Below are 13459 nucleotides of genomic sequence, written 5' to 3'. Positions count from 1 at the left end.
GCTAAGATCATACATTTCCTAATCTGTTTCTCCATAGTCAGGACTGCCGGTCTCCGGGTGCTTTTACCCTGACGATTTATGTTGGCTGGGAACTGCAGCCAGCTCCTCGACTGGGATCGCTGCGCTTTTTCCATAACAGGAAGAACACAATGGCTCCGATAGACAGAGGAGACGAAAAACAAGCCTTGGTTCCTGAGGCACGCGGCGGTGGGCCAGAGGGACGATAAAGCTGGTGTCAGCCGGTGCCCGACTTGCGCCACACTCATCTTCCCGGAACGGCGAGTCTATCAGGGAAGGCTGAGACGGGAAGCGCACGCTCTGGGGGCACATCCTGTACGAACCGCCACAGGCCAGGGGGCTTTCCATTGACTTCAATGTCCACCATCACCTCGATCCCTGTCTCAAAGGTCATTGACCTGAGTGGACGTCTGCTTGGTACAGTGAGACATCCTCCAAACTAAAGTTAATGGTGCATCAGCTTCTCACAACAGCGGAGGACTTAATAGGGGCGAAGGGCTTAGAGTACTTTCTCTTGAATAGCTAACACTGACTTTGTTGACCTTTTGGAATATATCCGGGAAGTTTTTTTCTCCCGCTCTCGATCTAAACCGAAAAAATACACAGGGCCAGATGAAAGGTGCCTTGTTGGTGGAGGTGGGCTGCGTTTCCAGATTGTCACTCCTCATTAAGTGGTGATGGGCTGTCTGGCTTTGGCCAACTGGGGAGGGGAGTGAGTGTTCTCCCTTGGCTGCACAACATCTGCTGGCACGGGCGTGCTCTCTCTGATCTCTGATGACACAACGGCCAGGGTGCCCGCCCTGACGCCAATCACTCCCAGAGGGCGACCCAGTGCAACCGGACAGCAGCAGCGCCATTGCTGGTCAGCGCGAGCGAAGTGGAAAAGACTGTGACTTCCCTGAAATGGGATACCTAGCTGTTTGAGCCCGTCTAACAGATGTGTCAAAATACATGGCTGAACTACGTAGTATACATTCGTGTTGAGAGAAAGAATCCACACTTGAGCCATGCCGAGTTTAGCAACACTTTATTTGACTTATACTGATTGATGAGGTCAGCACCCCCCCACACAACAATGGAGTCTTGAGTAAGGGGTCCATTCTGTGTTGAGAGCCATTTTAAATACTTATTCTGTCACTTTCCAACAGAGATATATCCTATTCCCAGGAGGTCAGGAATGTGTCAGGGTGTCCATCCCTCCATCAGTCTAAACAGCCTGCCATTGTCCAGTGAAAATACTTTCTCTAAACACAACACTTGCACTGTCGAGTAGGAACCTGCAAGTAAGCATTCATTGGACGATGTATACAATGTGTATTTCGTACATAAGACAAATAAAACTTCACAAAGTGCCTCTCTATTTAACAAGGGTACATAACAAGCCTGGGGAAACACCACTAAATCATGTCAGCAATTGACAAATTGAGCTGGCTTCAGTGAAGCCATTTTTGATTCATGTCTTTTGAGAGGTTGATTGTTGTACTTGATGTCAGAGGTTGACTGTACTCTATTCTGAAGAGTTGGTGAGGGATGCCTAGTTGGGGAAACTGCTTAGTGAGTAAAGTTTGAGATGTTGACCCAGCTTTGAGTAGCGCTTCTGACATGAAACATTTTCACTCGCACGTAGCTTTAAAATATCTCACCTCAGAGCCAAATCCCAGTTTATTTTCTTATACAGCTAAAGGCAAACACATCTATCCACACCTCAAAGTATGATTCCATAAAAAAATCTCAAGATGTTAATAGCTTCACAGCCAAGGAAAAATCATGCTATTGCTAGTTTAAAAATGACATTTTCCATAAGATTACATATTCCATGTGCTTAGGACAGAAAATGTTGATTTTGATGGCCTGTGAAAATGCCACGTTGTTAATCACACTTTTATTTGTGATCTGGAAAATGTGGACTTTTGTGCAGCACTAGTGCTCAGAAATCCTCTGTTAGTGCCAATGACTATGTACCGCATCAACCAAAGGCAATACCTTCATTTCACACAAGCATACAGACCACAGGAGGCTGCTGAGGGGAGGACAGCTCATAGTAATGGCCAGAACGGAGTGAATGGAATGGCACCAAACATGTATTTGATACCATTCCACCTATACCGCTCCAGCCATTACTACGAGCCCGTCCGCCCCAATTAAGGTGCCACCAACCTCCTGTGGTACAGACACACGCGGACGTACACACAGAGGATCAGAAGCGGGAGAACTTGGCCAGATCCTTCTTCATCTCGCTGTACATGACGCTGAGACGTCCGACAGCCTTGGCGTGCTCCTCGTCCACCTCCTCCTTCAGACGCTGCTGCTCCTTCAGAAACTCATCCCAGTCTTCCTTCCGTCTGTCTATGGTCACCTGCAGCTGGGTGCTCTGAGGTGCACAACACACAATGATCTGGGTTAGGCTCGACACAAAACATTTTCCAATTAAACAAAATGAAAACACACTTGTTGGAGAGATTTAGGTGGTACTCAATTCTCCTGTTTAGTGCCAAATGACCACAACTCTGGTCTGTTGTCACAATCATTGCCTGAATGTAAATGACTGTCAATGGTTAAATAACATTGGTAATTCTTTTGAGGAGAGCATGCATCTTTACCTGCTGTGCTTCTAGCGCCCTCTGCTGGATCCTCTGTGACATGTGATTCGCAGCCTCCACTGTAAGAAAACACAATGAACAAATGTTACATTCAACTACTTTCTGGCCTTAACAGAAAAGTAGTTGAAATAATACAATGCAGTTGAAATTCTGTGACACATGAATGTAATACGTATTTTTCGTTATGTTTGGGACCCCAGGAAGACTTGCTGTCGTCATTGCGTTAGCGAATGGTGATCCTAATAAAATTAAATAAAACAATATAATAACTCAAATCACTCGATATGACAACTGCAGCTGCTAGCAATTGAAATACATGCCGTCTAGGTAAGGAAGAGAGGCTTACGTCGGGTGAGAGCCTCAAAGAGGTGTTGATGCATGTGTTCTGAACACTTGGGCAACATCTGCTCGTTGGTCTCCACTACCATTTTGTTCAGGTTGTCCAGCAAACGGCTCTCTCTGAATCCACGTTTCTCCTTCAAAATCACAAAGAAGTATATGTTAACAAATATCAAATTACAATTAATAAAATCACATTGTATGCACCATTATGTTACGGTGCATCTTTCCAAGCTGAATATTTACCTCAAATTCTCTCACAAAGTAGCGGATCTCCCCTTGTATGACAGGCCTATGGTCTATTAGCCTGGACTGAATATCACCAACATCTAATGGGAGACACAAACCATACAATCTTGTCATGTTGAGCAATTGCTAATGTCATATATATTGAAACTTAATTCTAGGGCTTGCAGTCAAAACTGGGGTTAATTCAATTTCATCCCAAGGAATTCATGAAGTGTCCCCGGAGAAAATAATGAAATATTTTCACATATGAATACTTTACAGTAAAATAATCTGAATTCCTATTAACCCGATGTCAATTTAGGCCTGAATTGATTGGAGGGGGGGGGTAAAGGAAATCTAGATAAGGAAAAGTAATACTTACTCAGAAAACTAGCGTTTCTATTGGCCAGGTTCAGCAAACAGGGCGGGACTTACCTGCATTTGTCCAATAGAAACGCTAGTTTTTGTTGCAAATAGGACGTTTTGTAACTGTTCTGGGTAATGGATTACACCCCAGGTGAAGCTGCCTAAAACAGATCTGGGACCAGGCTAGAGGCTGCAAATTGTATGCGTTAATACTACAACACATGACTCTCTCGAGTTGTGCAGGCTAGCTAGCGAGTTTTCTACAATTAATAATAATTGTAACACGATAATGAACTCACCTTTGGCTATCTTGTCCATAGTTACGCGTTAATACACAAAAATCAAATAGTTACTTTAAACCTCGACAACACGTGAAATGCTTTGTTTAGCAGTTGGTTAGGATAGAATGAGCTTGCTAAGATAGCTTTCAACCTATTTTCGACAAGGTAGATATTTACATGCAATTTATCATATGCGAATTTGCAAATATTTAGCTCCAGCGTAGCTTAAATATATTCTAGCAAAAACCAAAACTGTAACTGTTGTCAGCTGATTTAAAGTCAGCTGATACAAATTCTCGAACTACTTCCGGGTACAAGGTCTTGGCTCAAACCAAACCTCCCAAAACGGGGGCCACACTTACATGAGGTAAATTCTGAGGTACCTGTACAGTAGGTACAGTACAGACTCATCATCAGTCGTCACTATAATACATGTATAAACTGTAGGTGTAGCCTACATATTTAGCAGAAAATTTCTATCACCAATGGTTTATGATCGCTCTCTCTCCTCCCTCTGTGCGTCTGCGCGTACGTACGTGTGTGTGTGTGTGTGTGTGTGTGTGTGTGAGAGATGAGGCGTTTAAATTGCTTTATTGTCATTGATTAATTGTAATTTATTCCAAGGCAATGCAATGATAATGATGGAGGATAGAGGTCTTGCATATGAGTCAGGACTGCAGACTGCAGTCTTGCGCTATGGTGTGGCTTTATAAGGGAATTCTCTGCATACAGTTCAATGAATTGAAGTGTATGTTAGCAAAGAGAGATGATCCATTTAAATCCGTAAAATACACACATAACGCCACCCCATTCTAGCTGATGACAGTAGTAATTATAGGGATTGGCTATCATTTTGAAGGATTTCATCAAGTAATACCTTATTGTGTGTGGCTGTCACATGGATTTAGAATTTAAACATTATGCTGTGTGTGCAGTGTCGGTCATAGCAGGAAATACTAGATATGTGAATATAAATTGTGGACTTTAAAAAACAGATTATCCACTACACCTCCCAACCCCTTGGTTTTGTGCATCGTCCATTCAACCAGTAAACTAAGTACTATAATATTATGGGCCACTGTATCCTCACAAAGCTGACCAAAAATGATGAATATGTACACATGTACAATTAGCCTAGATTATTTAGTGGGCTTGTTCTTCAAAAGTCATGCAGATATAATATAAAGATAAGTTTGAGATCACTTAGTAGGCTATTTCTTCTGGGTAGAGTAATACTTCAGTTTTTTACAAAAAAGTGTGCTGCCTTAATTTGCCACTAGGTGGAAACAATGTCCACAATGTCCAGTCTGGTTAATGAGACCCTGTTCAGTAAATTATTTTCGGATAGAAAGTTCATGACGTTGAACAATTGAAATGCAAATATATTACCTCCTCTCAGTGTAGGCCTGTTTAGATACAAGTACTCCTGGCTAAAAAAAACACATTAAGAACATAAACATATTAGAATGCATTAATAAAGGGGGTTGTTTGGGGCTAGTTTTGCATGTTCAGACGTCAAACATTTGTTTGAAAATAAGTGCCTGCTATTACTCAGAAATGTCACTTCCACTTAAAAGAAAGTCTTCAGACATGAGCTAATTCTCGTCCTGACCACATGATTTAGATAAATAGTTGTTATCTGCATCATTGATTTTGATCGCCGTCTATTAAAGAGATTGCAGTCATGAGATGTTCGTGTGCCGACTGATCAACTGCCATCGCAGAGTGCTCCAGGGTCCATCGACCAAGAGTGCATTAGAAATCTTTGACATTTGTGAAAATTTTAAATCGATTGCATACAAACAAGGTCAGATACAACATGAAAGTTGGACAAAACAGCACTTACGCAGTATGACAATGACATAAAATTTTCCCCTGTTGTGTTTATAATGTACATGTGCAGCTGTGCAGCCAAATAATATTTTGATTAACTGCACAGCATTTCACAAATGATGAATAAAATATTTTGTTATACTCTAAAAATACTTATTCCTCTATTTAATTAACTTGTTTCATTTGAAGTATGCGCAATATGCGTAATGTATTGTAATGTAGATACAATGTAGTACAGTAACAGAATTTAAGAGTATAACATAATTATAGTTCTGATTAAAAATGTAATTACATGCTAAGAGCCATGATATTCAATAAAAAATGAATAGTCACTGCCAATTTGCTCATTAGAGAAGAAATAAAGCAAACATAATTTACAGTTGTTGAATTATACATATTTTTTTTATTTCAAAAGTACTTCCACCAATAACTGTACATTCTGTTTTGATTGACTTTATGTAAAAGGATGAAAATGTTTTATGTTCTGTAGTTGACAGTGAATTAACACACTTGAATCACATCTAAAGAAATGAGTGAACTGAGCTAAAGCCATAAAAAAGTGCACGGATTGTGAAACTGAATGCACCTCATTACGTGATTTTACTGTATCTCCACTGTTTGGTGGAAAAAGTACTAAATTGTCATACTTGAGTAGAAGTAGAAAATAAAAGTAAATGCTATACATGAAATTCAAGAAATGGCACTGTCTTTGTCCACTATTATCTGCCAGGATTGTGTTCCAGTAAGGTTTGCAAGTGATTGGCCCTTGTATGAGCCTTATCATGCGTATACACACATCTCTCTCACAGGTCTATTAATTGAATTCAGTGACAGTGGTGGTCTCTTCGCTGCACACTTCTGTTCTGAAATAGCAAGGCTTTTCAAGGGTAGATAACACAAAGTGGGGTGCATTCAAATAGTTGTTAAAGAAAGTCAAATAATAAAGATAGTCAAATAAAAATGTTGTAACAATGTTTCCTGCAATATTTCTAAAATAAATAACATGTTAAATCTTCATTAATAAGTTGTGAAAAATGCTAAATATTTTCACAATGTGAAACAGGTTTTATGAGACAATCCTACAATTTTAAATGTGGATAAATATTTAGCAATACATTTTGTAATGTGCAATTTATTCAATCAGCTACAATTGTAATTTCCCTCCATAGAATGTTGATTTGTCTCCCATAATTTTGTTCTCATAAACCACAGCCGTGCTCTTCCTTTGCTCAGACTGCAGTAACGTGGCTGAGGTCCTGGAGCATTGAGTCCTTAGACAAACGGTGAGTGTTCTGTGGGAGGTCTGGATGAGTGGTTTACAAAACATACCCATCAGGCTTGTTAGCGTGGTGACGGCTTAGAAAACACAGCTCCTTTTTTTCTTCTTCTCCACACAGCCCCTAACGACGGTGCTGCTCACATTACCCAATGGGTATAATTATTTTGCATTACATTGCTCTCTGTCCCTCACTCTCTCTCCACCTCCTCTCTCTGGCTCTGGTCATGATCTCTGGGCCCTTGGAGAAGGCCAGAGGGACCATGGTGCTTGGCGTTCACAGCACGCTGAGTGCCAGTGACTGTGGCTCTGAACAGGTGCCGGTGGAAGGGGTCGGATGGGTGGGATTACTCACTGCCTGGGCGGGGGCCCCTCCTGCCACACACCCACCTGCCCCCCTCTTCTCCTCTCTCTCTCAGCCAGTCAGCCAGCTCACACTGCTCAGGTCAGTGGTCCTGGTGCCACTCGCTGCATCCTGAAGGCTACTCCTGAGCTGCCCACCTCCACCATGTCAGCGAATGAGAGAGGCCCCGGGAAATAACTGGAGCCCTGGTAATAGTGGCACTTCAGGAGGCATGGCGGAGCATGACGCTGCCCTGCTGTCATGTTCTCCCAGGGCCAAGAAAGCAAGGGGCCGAGTGGAGGAAGGCAGCAACAAGCAACATGAAGCAGCGGCAGCCACGTAGCTCACAGCCTGAAAATCAACATATGTAGTCATCTTGTGCTTTTTGGGAAATGTTTTTTTTTTTCGCCAAGCAACCTTGTCAGCCGCGTCTTGCGATTTGTAAACTGCCCCTCCTTGGAGTGGAACGATTGTGTCGTTTACGATTAGTGTTCTCAGCGGGCCCCGGTTTGGGGCTGTCCCCAGGATTAGCGGGCCGCTGCGCTGTCACTTCTCCCACGGGGCCGTCCACCGCAACTATAATCCAACCAAAGGATTACCTCATCCGAGTGCGGCGGTGTCCAAGTCAACTGCCGGCAACAGGCAGGGAGAGGCCCAAACCTGTTGAGGCAGACCCTCCCACACCACGACGGCAATCAAAGTGACAGCCACAGGAGAGAAAGTAGGGACATTTTCTTTGCGTGAGCGAAATAAGTCCCCTGGCGGAATACCCCCCCCCAAACACTTCTCCTTCTACCCCTTTACCATGTTGGCGGAGGAGCGGGGGCCGGTCTTGACGGTTGAGAAGTTTTTTGTGGGGCCGTGATTTTCGACGTGGGACAGAGGGGGCGCTCGGGGGCGGCTGTGTTTGGAGTGGTGCCTCGTCAGATTAGATGCATGCTGGCTGGTTTTGATGGCCAACCTGGACAGACAAGCCCTGCCAGGCACAAACTGCTCAGGCACATGATGTCAGAAGGACAAAAAATTATCCACCGCGAGACCAAGGAGACAGATGACACCCAGCAGGAAGCGAGAGCCAAATCTGTAAGCATCCACAATCCAGCTGGCTAGCCCTAGGGTACCTGTCTCTCTGAAGTGGAATCCGCATCACCCCATGAGCTGTCAAATTAGCTCACAGGACTGGAAATGCTGAAAAGATTTGGCCCCTATAAAATGTTATTAATTCATTTTTGCTTCCTGTCCTGAGAAGACAGAAAAAAAACACAAAACAAAAACAGAAGTGTGTAGGGAAAAACAGAAGTCAGACCTCCTTCTGTGTGGACCTATGGAGGAACATACCGTAATCCCAATGCATGCATAGACACATAACACACACACACATATACACACACACTTTATATTCACACACACAAAAACACAAGCAGACGTACATGCCAAAACACACGCACATACAGTACATATGCATGCAACTGTGCGTGCACACACCCTCACGCACAGCACACACATGCACACACAGACTCACATATACAGTGCCAGGGGGAAGTTTACAATTACTGCATGTGTTAAGCAGTCACCTGGGAGAGATTTCCAACAAGCCTTTCCCTCATGTCCTTGTTCTAAGAGAGTGGCAGAAAAACAGACATTTAAAAAGATCTTATCAAAATGTTTATTTTTTTAAATTATTTTTTACAAATAAACAGATTTTTTGTTGAGACAAAGGATTGATCATTTGATATTTTATTTGAATCAAATGTAGGTCTTGAAATGAGTTACATTCAATTAATATTAATTTGCTTGTGCTATACACAGGAGGCACATTTGAATGTGGGGAAAATAGAAGTGAGATGATAGTTTTACAGAAGCAAATAAATTACAAGTTAAAGTACAGAATATTTAGTGAAACATTTCAGATTTCAACTGTATGAGAAAAAATATTACAATAATAGTCATGTTAAATTACAGTACTCGTGTACTTTACATTAAATAAAGAAGACCATAAATAATGTGTGGTACACATTACCCAACATTTAGATAGATGGAGGCACAAGACAAACCTGGCAGCAAAATGTCTCTACCTACTCTAAATCTATCAGTGGAAGTTTCAGCGCTTGAAAGCGAGCTCTCCACTACCGTGTCCAAATCCTAGCAGGCACATTGCCACCCTAATGGCCGCAGCGGGTCGTCTTTGGACAGGACAGTACAGTACACCCCTGAGAGGGGGACAAGTGACTGCCGTCCCTATGTGTGACGTGACCCCCTTCGGAGAGGCGCGTCCTGCCAGAGAGAGACGGGGGACAGTGGGACGTAAGATGGGACCTGACAGGAGTTTAGCGCTGGTGTCCGCCAAGGCAGATGACGGCGGCCTCCTTGAGGGAAAGGCTGTCGTCCGTGCGTCCCACATCTCAGAGAGTTGTTGCTCTCTTTCACTTTCTTGCCTGCCGTCTTCCCTCTCTCTCCCTCAGATTCGGAGGTCTGTGTGGTAGGAAGGAAGGACGGAAGCCCTCAGGTCAGGAGAAGCTCTGTGGTTGTCCAGATCTACGCTGCTACAACATGTTGTCTTGTAGCTTACATGCAGTAGCCCTTCAGCAATGACAGTGGGAGACAAAGAGCAGTGATAGCGCTCAGGCCTCCTTTGACGCGTGTGTTTGTGTATGTATGTGTATGTGTTTGTGCCCCGGTGGGAGTGTATCCTTATGCATGTGATGCAAACAAATGTGTGTGTGGATATCAATTTGAATGCGGGTGTGTATGTGTGTGAGGATGGACGCAGGCCAGGTTTCTCCCGAGGGAGGCATGGGAGTAGCAGCTCCAGTCATTCATCCTGCTGGCTGGGGGAGGGGTGTCACTGAGCAGATCGGGGGGCTATGAGCCACGAGGCGCTTCACTAACATCTCTCCCTCATCCCTTTCTGTGTGTCCCTGGAGGTGATCTCCAACTGTCTTTGACTAAACTTCAGCCATCCTCAGCTGACAATTTTTATGAAAGGGAATGAAAGGGAGATATTACCAGGGTAACGGAGGGTTCGAGGGCCTATCACACTGTGTCACCAAAAAAAGAACAACAACAAACTGATGGCAAATCCACACTTTTCAACTGGGAAGAATGCATTTGGGTTCCCACATAGTCCCAGGGTGTTTTTATGAGTCACTCGGCATGAGGCTTTGGAATTATCCACATTAACTATACTGTCAAGTATAACATTACATAGTATACAGCATCAACTGTGCACCATGAAATTGATGGTGGCTTTTCTGACAACATCATGAAAATCATGCATGGGCATCAATGGGGCCGGAAGCCATGCTTTGTTATGATTCTGAGCGGTCAGATAGCTAGCAACAATGACAAGAAACTGCCATGTGGAGAATCGTAGGTGGCTTGTTTCAGCTCGTTTGATCTTGTTTTTGATACCATGTCTTGTTTTGAGGTGTTTTAACTGAATTCATGTCAATGCTAATACGCCAAAAAATTGCCAGCTACAACTTAAACAATGTATTTGAGAGACAACAAGTGCTAATTGAGACAAAATAGGGTTTACATGTTGTTAACAATCTAAGCCAACCCTGTCTGTTTTGCTGCATAGTTGCGTACGTTTCTGTTTTGTTCAACAACCAAGGGTGTTCAACTTTTTCTTGCCCAGGGCCCCCCCCACCCAGGCAAACCAGTGACCCAGGGCCCCCCCACCCAGGCAAACCAGTGACCCAGGGCCCCCCCACCCAGGCAAACCAGTGACCCAGGGCCCCCCCACCCAGGCAAACCAGTGACCCAGGGACCCCCATCATGCATTAGCAAAAAATCAGGTGAATGATAATGGCAATGAGAAGTAATCAACATTTTAATATGAATAGATTTGGTAGATTGTTTTTTCATTATTTTGACATGCCCACATTATAATTGGAAGAGGAAGTGTAAACTCTAACATAGCCTATTAGCTAGAAAGGTAATTCCAAACACATTTTCGCTAAGTGCAGTTGTTTAACTGGTTAGCCATGTGTTGGCCAAGCCAAGAAAACTTACCATCAGCCATTAGCATTTGCCGTACTGACAGCCTATTCGCTGTTGCTTTTTCAAAGCCTATGCCAGACACTCCAGTGAGTGTAATTTGCTCAATATTAAGAGTTGAGAAATAAAGTTGACATCATTAGAAATAGTATATTATTCTCTTTTCTACTGTAGGTTATGTAATCCAACATCTGTTTATTCTATCGAGGCTAGCGATATTTAAAAGAAAATCCACATATATTTTTGCGAACCCCCTGCAGGATAGGGCTGCGGAGCCCTGGTTGAGTACCCCTGTGCAAAACAACCAACCCTAGTCTTCTCCACATAATACCAAATCCATTCAAGACTAGGCGCCTAGTACACCTGCCTTGCTAAAGATCCATATAATTGCCTTTGCAGTGCCGTAACCCCCTGTGAAATGACATTATGGCAAATAACACACCCCATTAACACGGGAGGCACAGGAATCATTCACTTGTGTGTGTAGAGCCGGGCCATCACATGCTCACAGAAAAAGCACCCACCACGGATCTTAAGCTTGAATGAATGGTCGCAGAGCACAGCATGACAGCTGTGAAAGTCACAAGGGAAGTCCACAAGGGCTGTAAGGAAGGCAAAGTCTTCGTGCCTGCAAGGACAACTGGGGAGGGTGGTGAGCGGCGGTGGATGGGGGGTGGGGGTGGGGTGGGAGGGGGCTGGAGGAGCACATTGGGCCCATTATGATACTATCATTACCATAGCGTTGTACCCCTGTATAACCTCCGCCATCATCCGTCCAGCCCATCAACAGCATCTTTGATAGCGCACCAGTCTGCTGCTGCCCTTTGGGCTTCTGGGGCCTCTGGCGCACAGTTCAAAGCGGGCGGTTAGTGTCGAGGAGTCGGTGTGGTGAAAAGCCAGCGTGTAACGAGCATTAACGTAAGTGTGGGGGAAACATGAGATAAGACGTGGGCTTTGTTGACGCTCGACCCCCCCCCCCCCCCCCCCCCCTCCTCGGACAAGGAACAAAACTCTGGCTTTGTCCTGTCTCATGCGCGCCGTCCCCGGGTTGCAAATGTCAATTTCATGCAGGCCTCGACCATGTATGTTTTTCAAAGGAGCCAGCGATCAGCTGTGTGTCATGTGCAGTTAAATATAGCTTGACTGAGGAGCTCTCTCAGTAACCTACCCCCCAACATCCCTAGCAGTGACTCCTTCAGCAGTGTCTGAGCTGGGCAATGAGTGGTTGACTGCAGGCCATTTGAGCAAGGATGGTGGATGGCTGTAACATGTCCTGTCATTTTTCCAAGACGGACACATCTGCAGGACATCGTACCTCTTGGTGTCCCCCGGTCCTGTTCTGTATGTCCCCTGGGGTGCTTGCCGGGGGTGACAACATGAACTAATCCCTGATTGAGACTCAGGGACAGTACCCTTCCATGCTAAGAGTTCAAGACAGTCCTAAGTGAGGAATGCACCATACTGGAGGCTATTCCACAGAGGAGCATAATCAATTTCACAGCACATGCTCACTTAAATAGACTCACTCTGTGTAATTTGGAAAATTTGTCAGTTGCAACCTTTGAACAATAATTTGTCTTTCCTTTATCCATGGCTGTTTGACACAGAACATTTTGCATGTTGACTACACGCTAGCTAACACACTGAGGGGCGGCTGTACGAACCCAGATTATACTTGTTTCTTGTCTAAGCATGTTCAGCAGAATGTATCCATGCAATGTAACGGCCCCTCACACTAACCACTAACACTGAGTAGTACACCCAGGAACTGGCCTTTAGGAGCAGCCTGGGAACTACAGTATATTACTGGACCAACAAAACATCACAGTTTTCCAATAATCCACAAAATATCACATTGACACATTTTTTATAAGAGAGGATGCCCAAAATATGGTCTAACCTTTCATATTAGTGACTTGAATCGCTGTACTTTACCTAACCCTTTCATATCAGTGACTTGAATCGCTGTACTTTACCTAACCCTTTCATATCAGTGACTTGAATCGCTGTACTTTACCTAACCCTTTCATATCAGTGACTTGCATAGCTGTACTTTAACTAATACTCAGAGCAGGCTCACTGAGGGGTAAGACTGAGACCCCAGCTGCCACTCTCTCCATGACCCCCCCCCCATCATCACCCCCCTCCTGGTCCTGGGCCAGTCCTGCTGTGG

General features: G+C 44.2%; 1 protein-coding gene across 1 annotated transcript; it reads right to left on the bottom strand.

Annotated features, from left to right (window-relative positions):
* Positions 1 to 1028: 1028 nt before the first annotated feature.
* On the bottom strand, positions 1029 to 4164 carry bloc1s5 (biogenesis of lysosomal organelles complex-1, subunit 5, muted). The gene is made up of 5 exons (XM_036944036.1): positions 3851 to 4164; positions 3204 to 3286; positions 2965 to 3094; positions 2619 to 2677; positions 1029 to 2389 (listed from the first exon to the last, which is right to left on the bottom strand). The coding sequence occupies exons 1-5, from the start codon at positions 3867 to 3869 to the stop codon at positions 2216 to 2218; spliced, it is 465 nt and encodes a 154-aa protein (XP_036799931.1). The 5' UTR covers positions 3870 to 4164; the 3' UTR covers positions 1029 to 2215.
* Positions 4165 to 13459: the final 9295 nt, after the last annotated feature.

This window comes from Oncorhynchus mykiss, chromosome 15 (genome assembly GCF_013265735.2).
Source record: "Oncorhynchus mykiss isolate Arlee chromosome 15, USDA_OmykA_1.1, whole genome shotgun sequence".
Taxonomy (NCBI): domain Eukaryota; kingdom Metazoa; phylum Chordata; class Actinopteri; order Salmoniformes; family Salmonidae; genus Oncorhynchus; species Oncorhynchus mykiss.
This window is presented reverse-complemented; position numbering and strand designations above follow the sequence as displayed.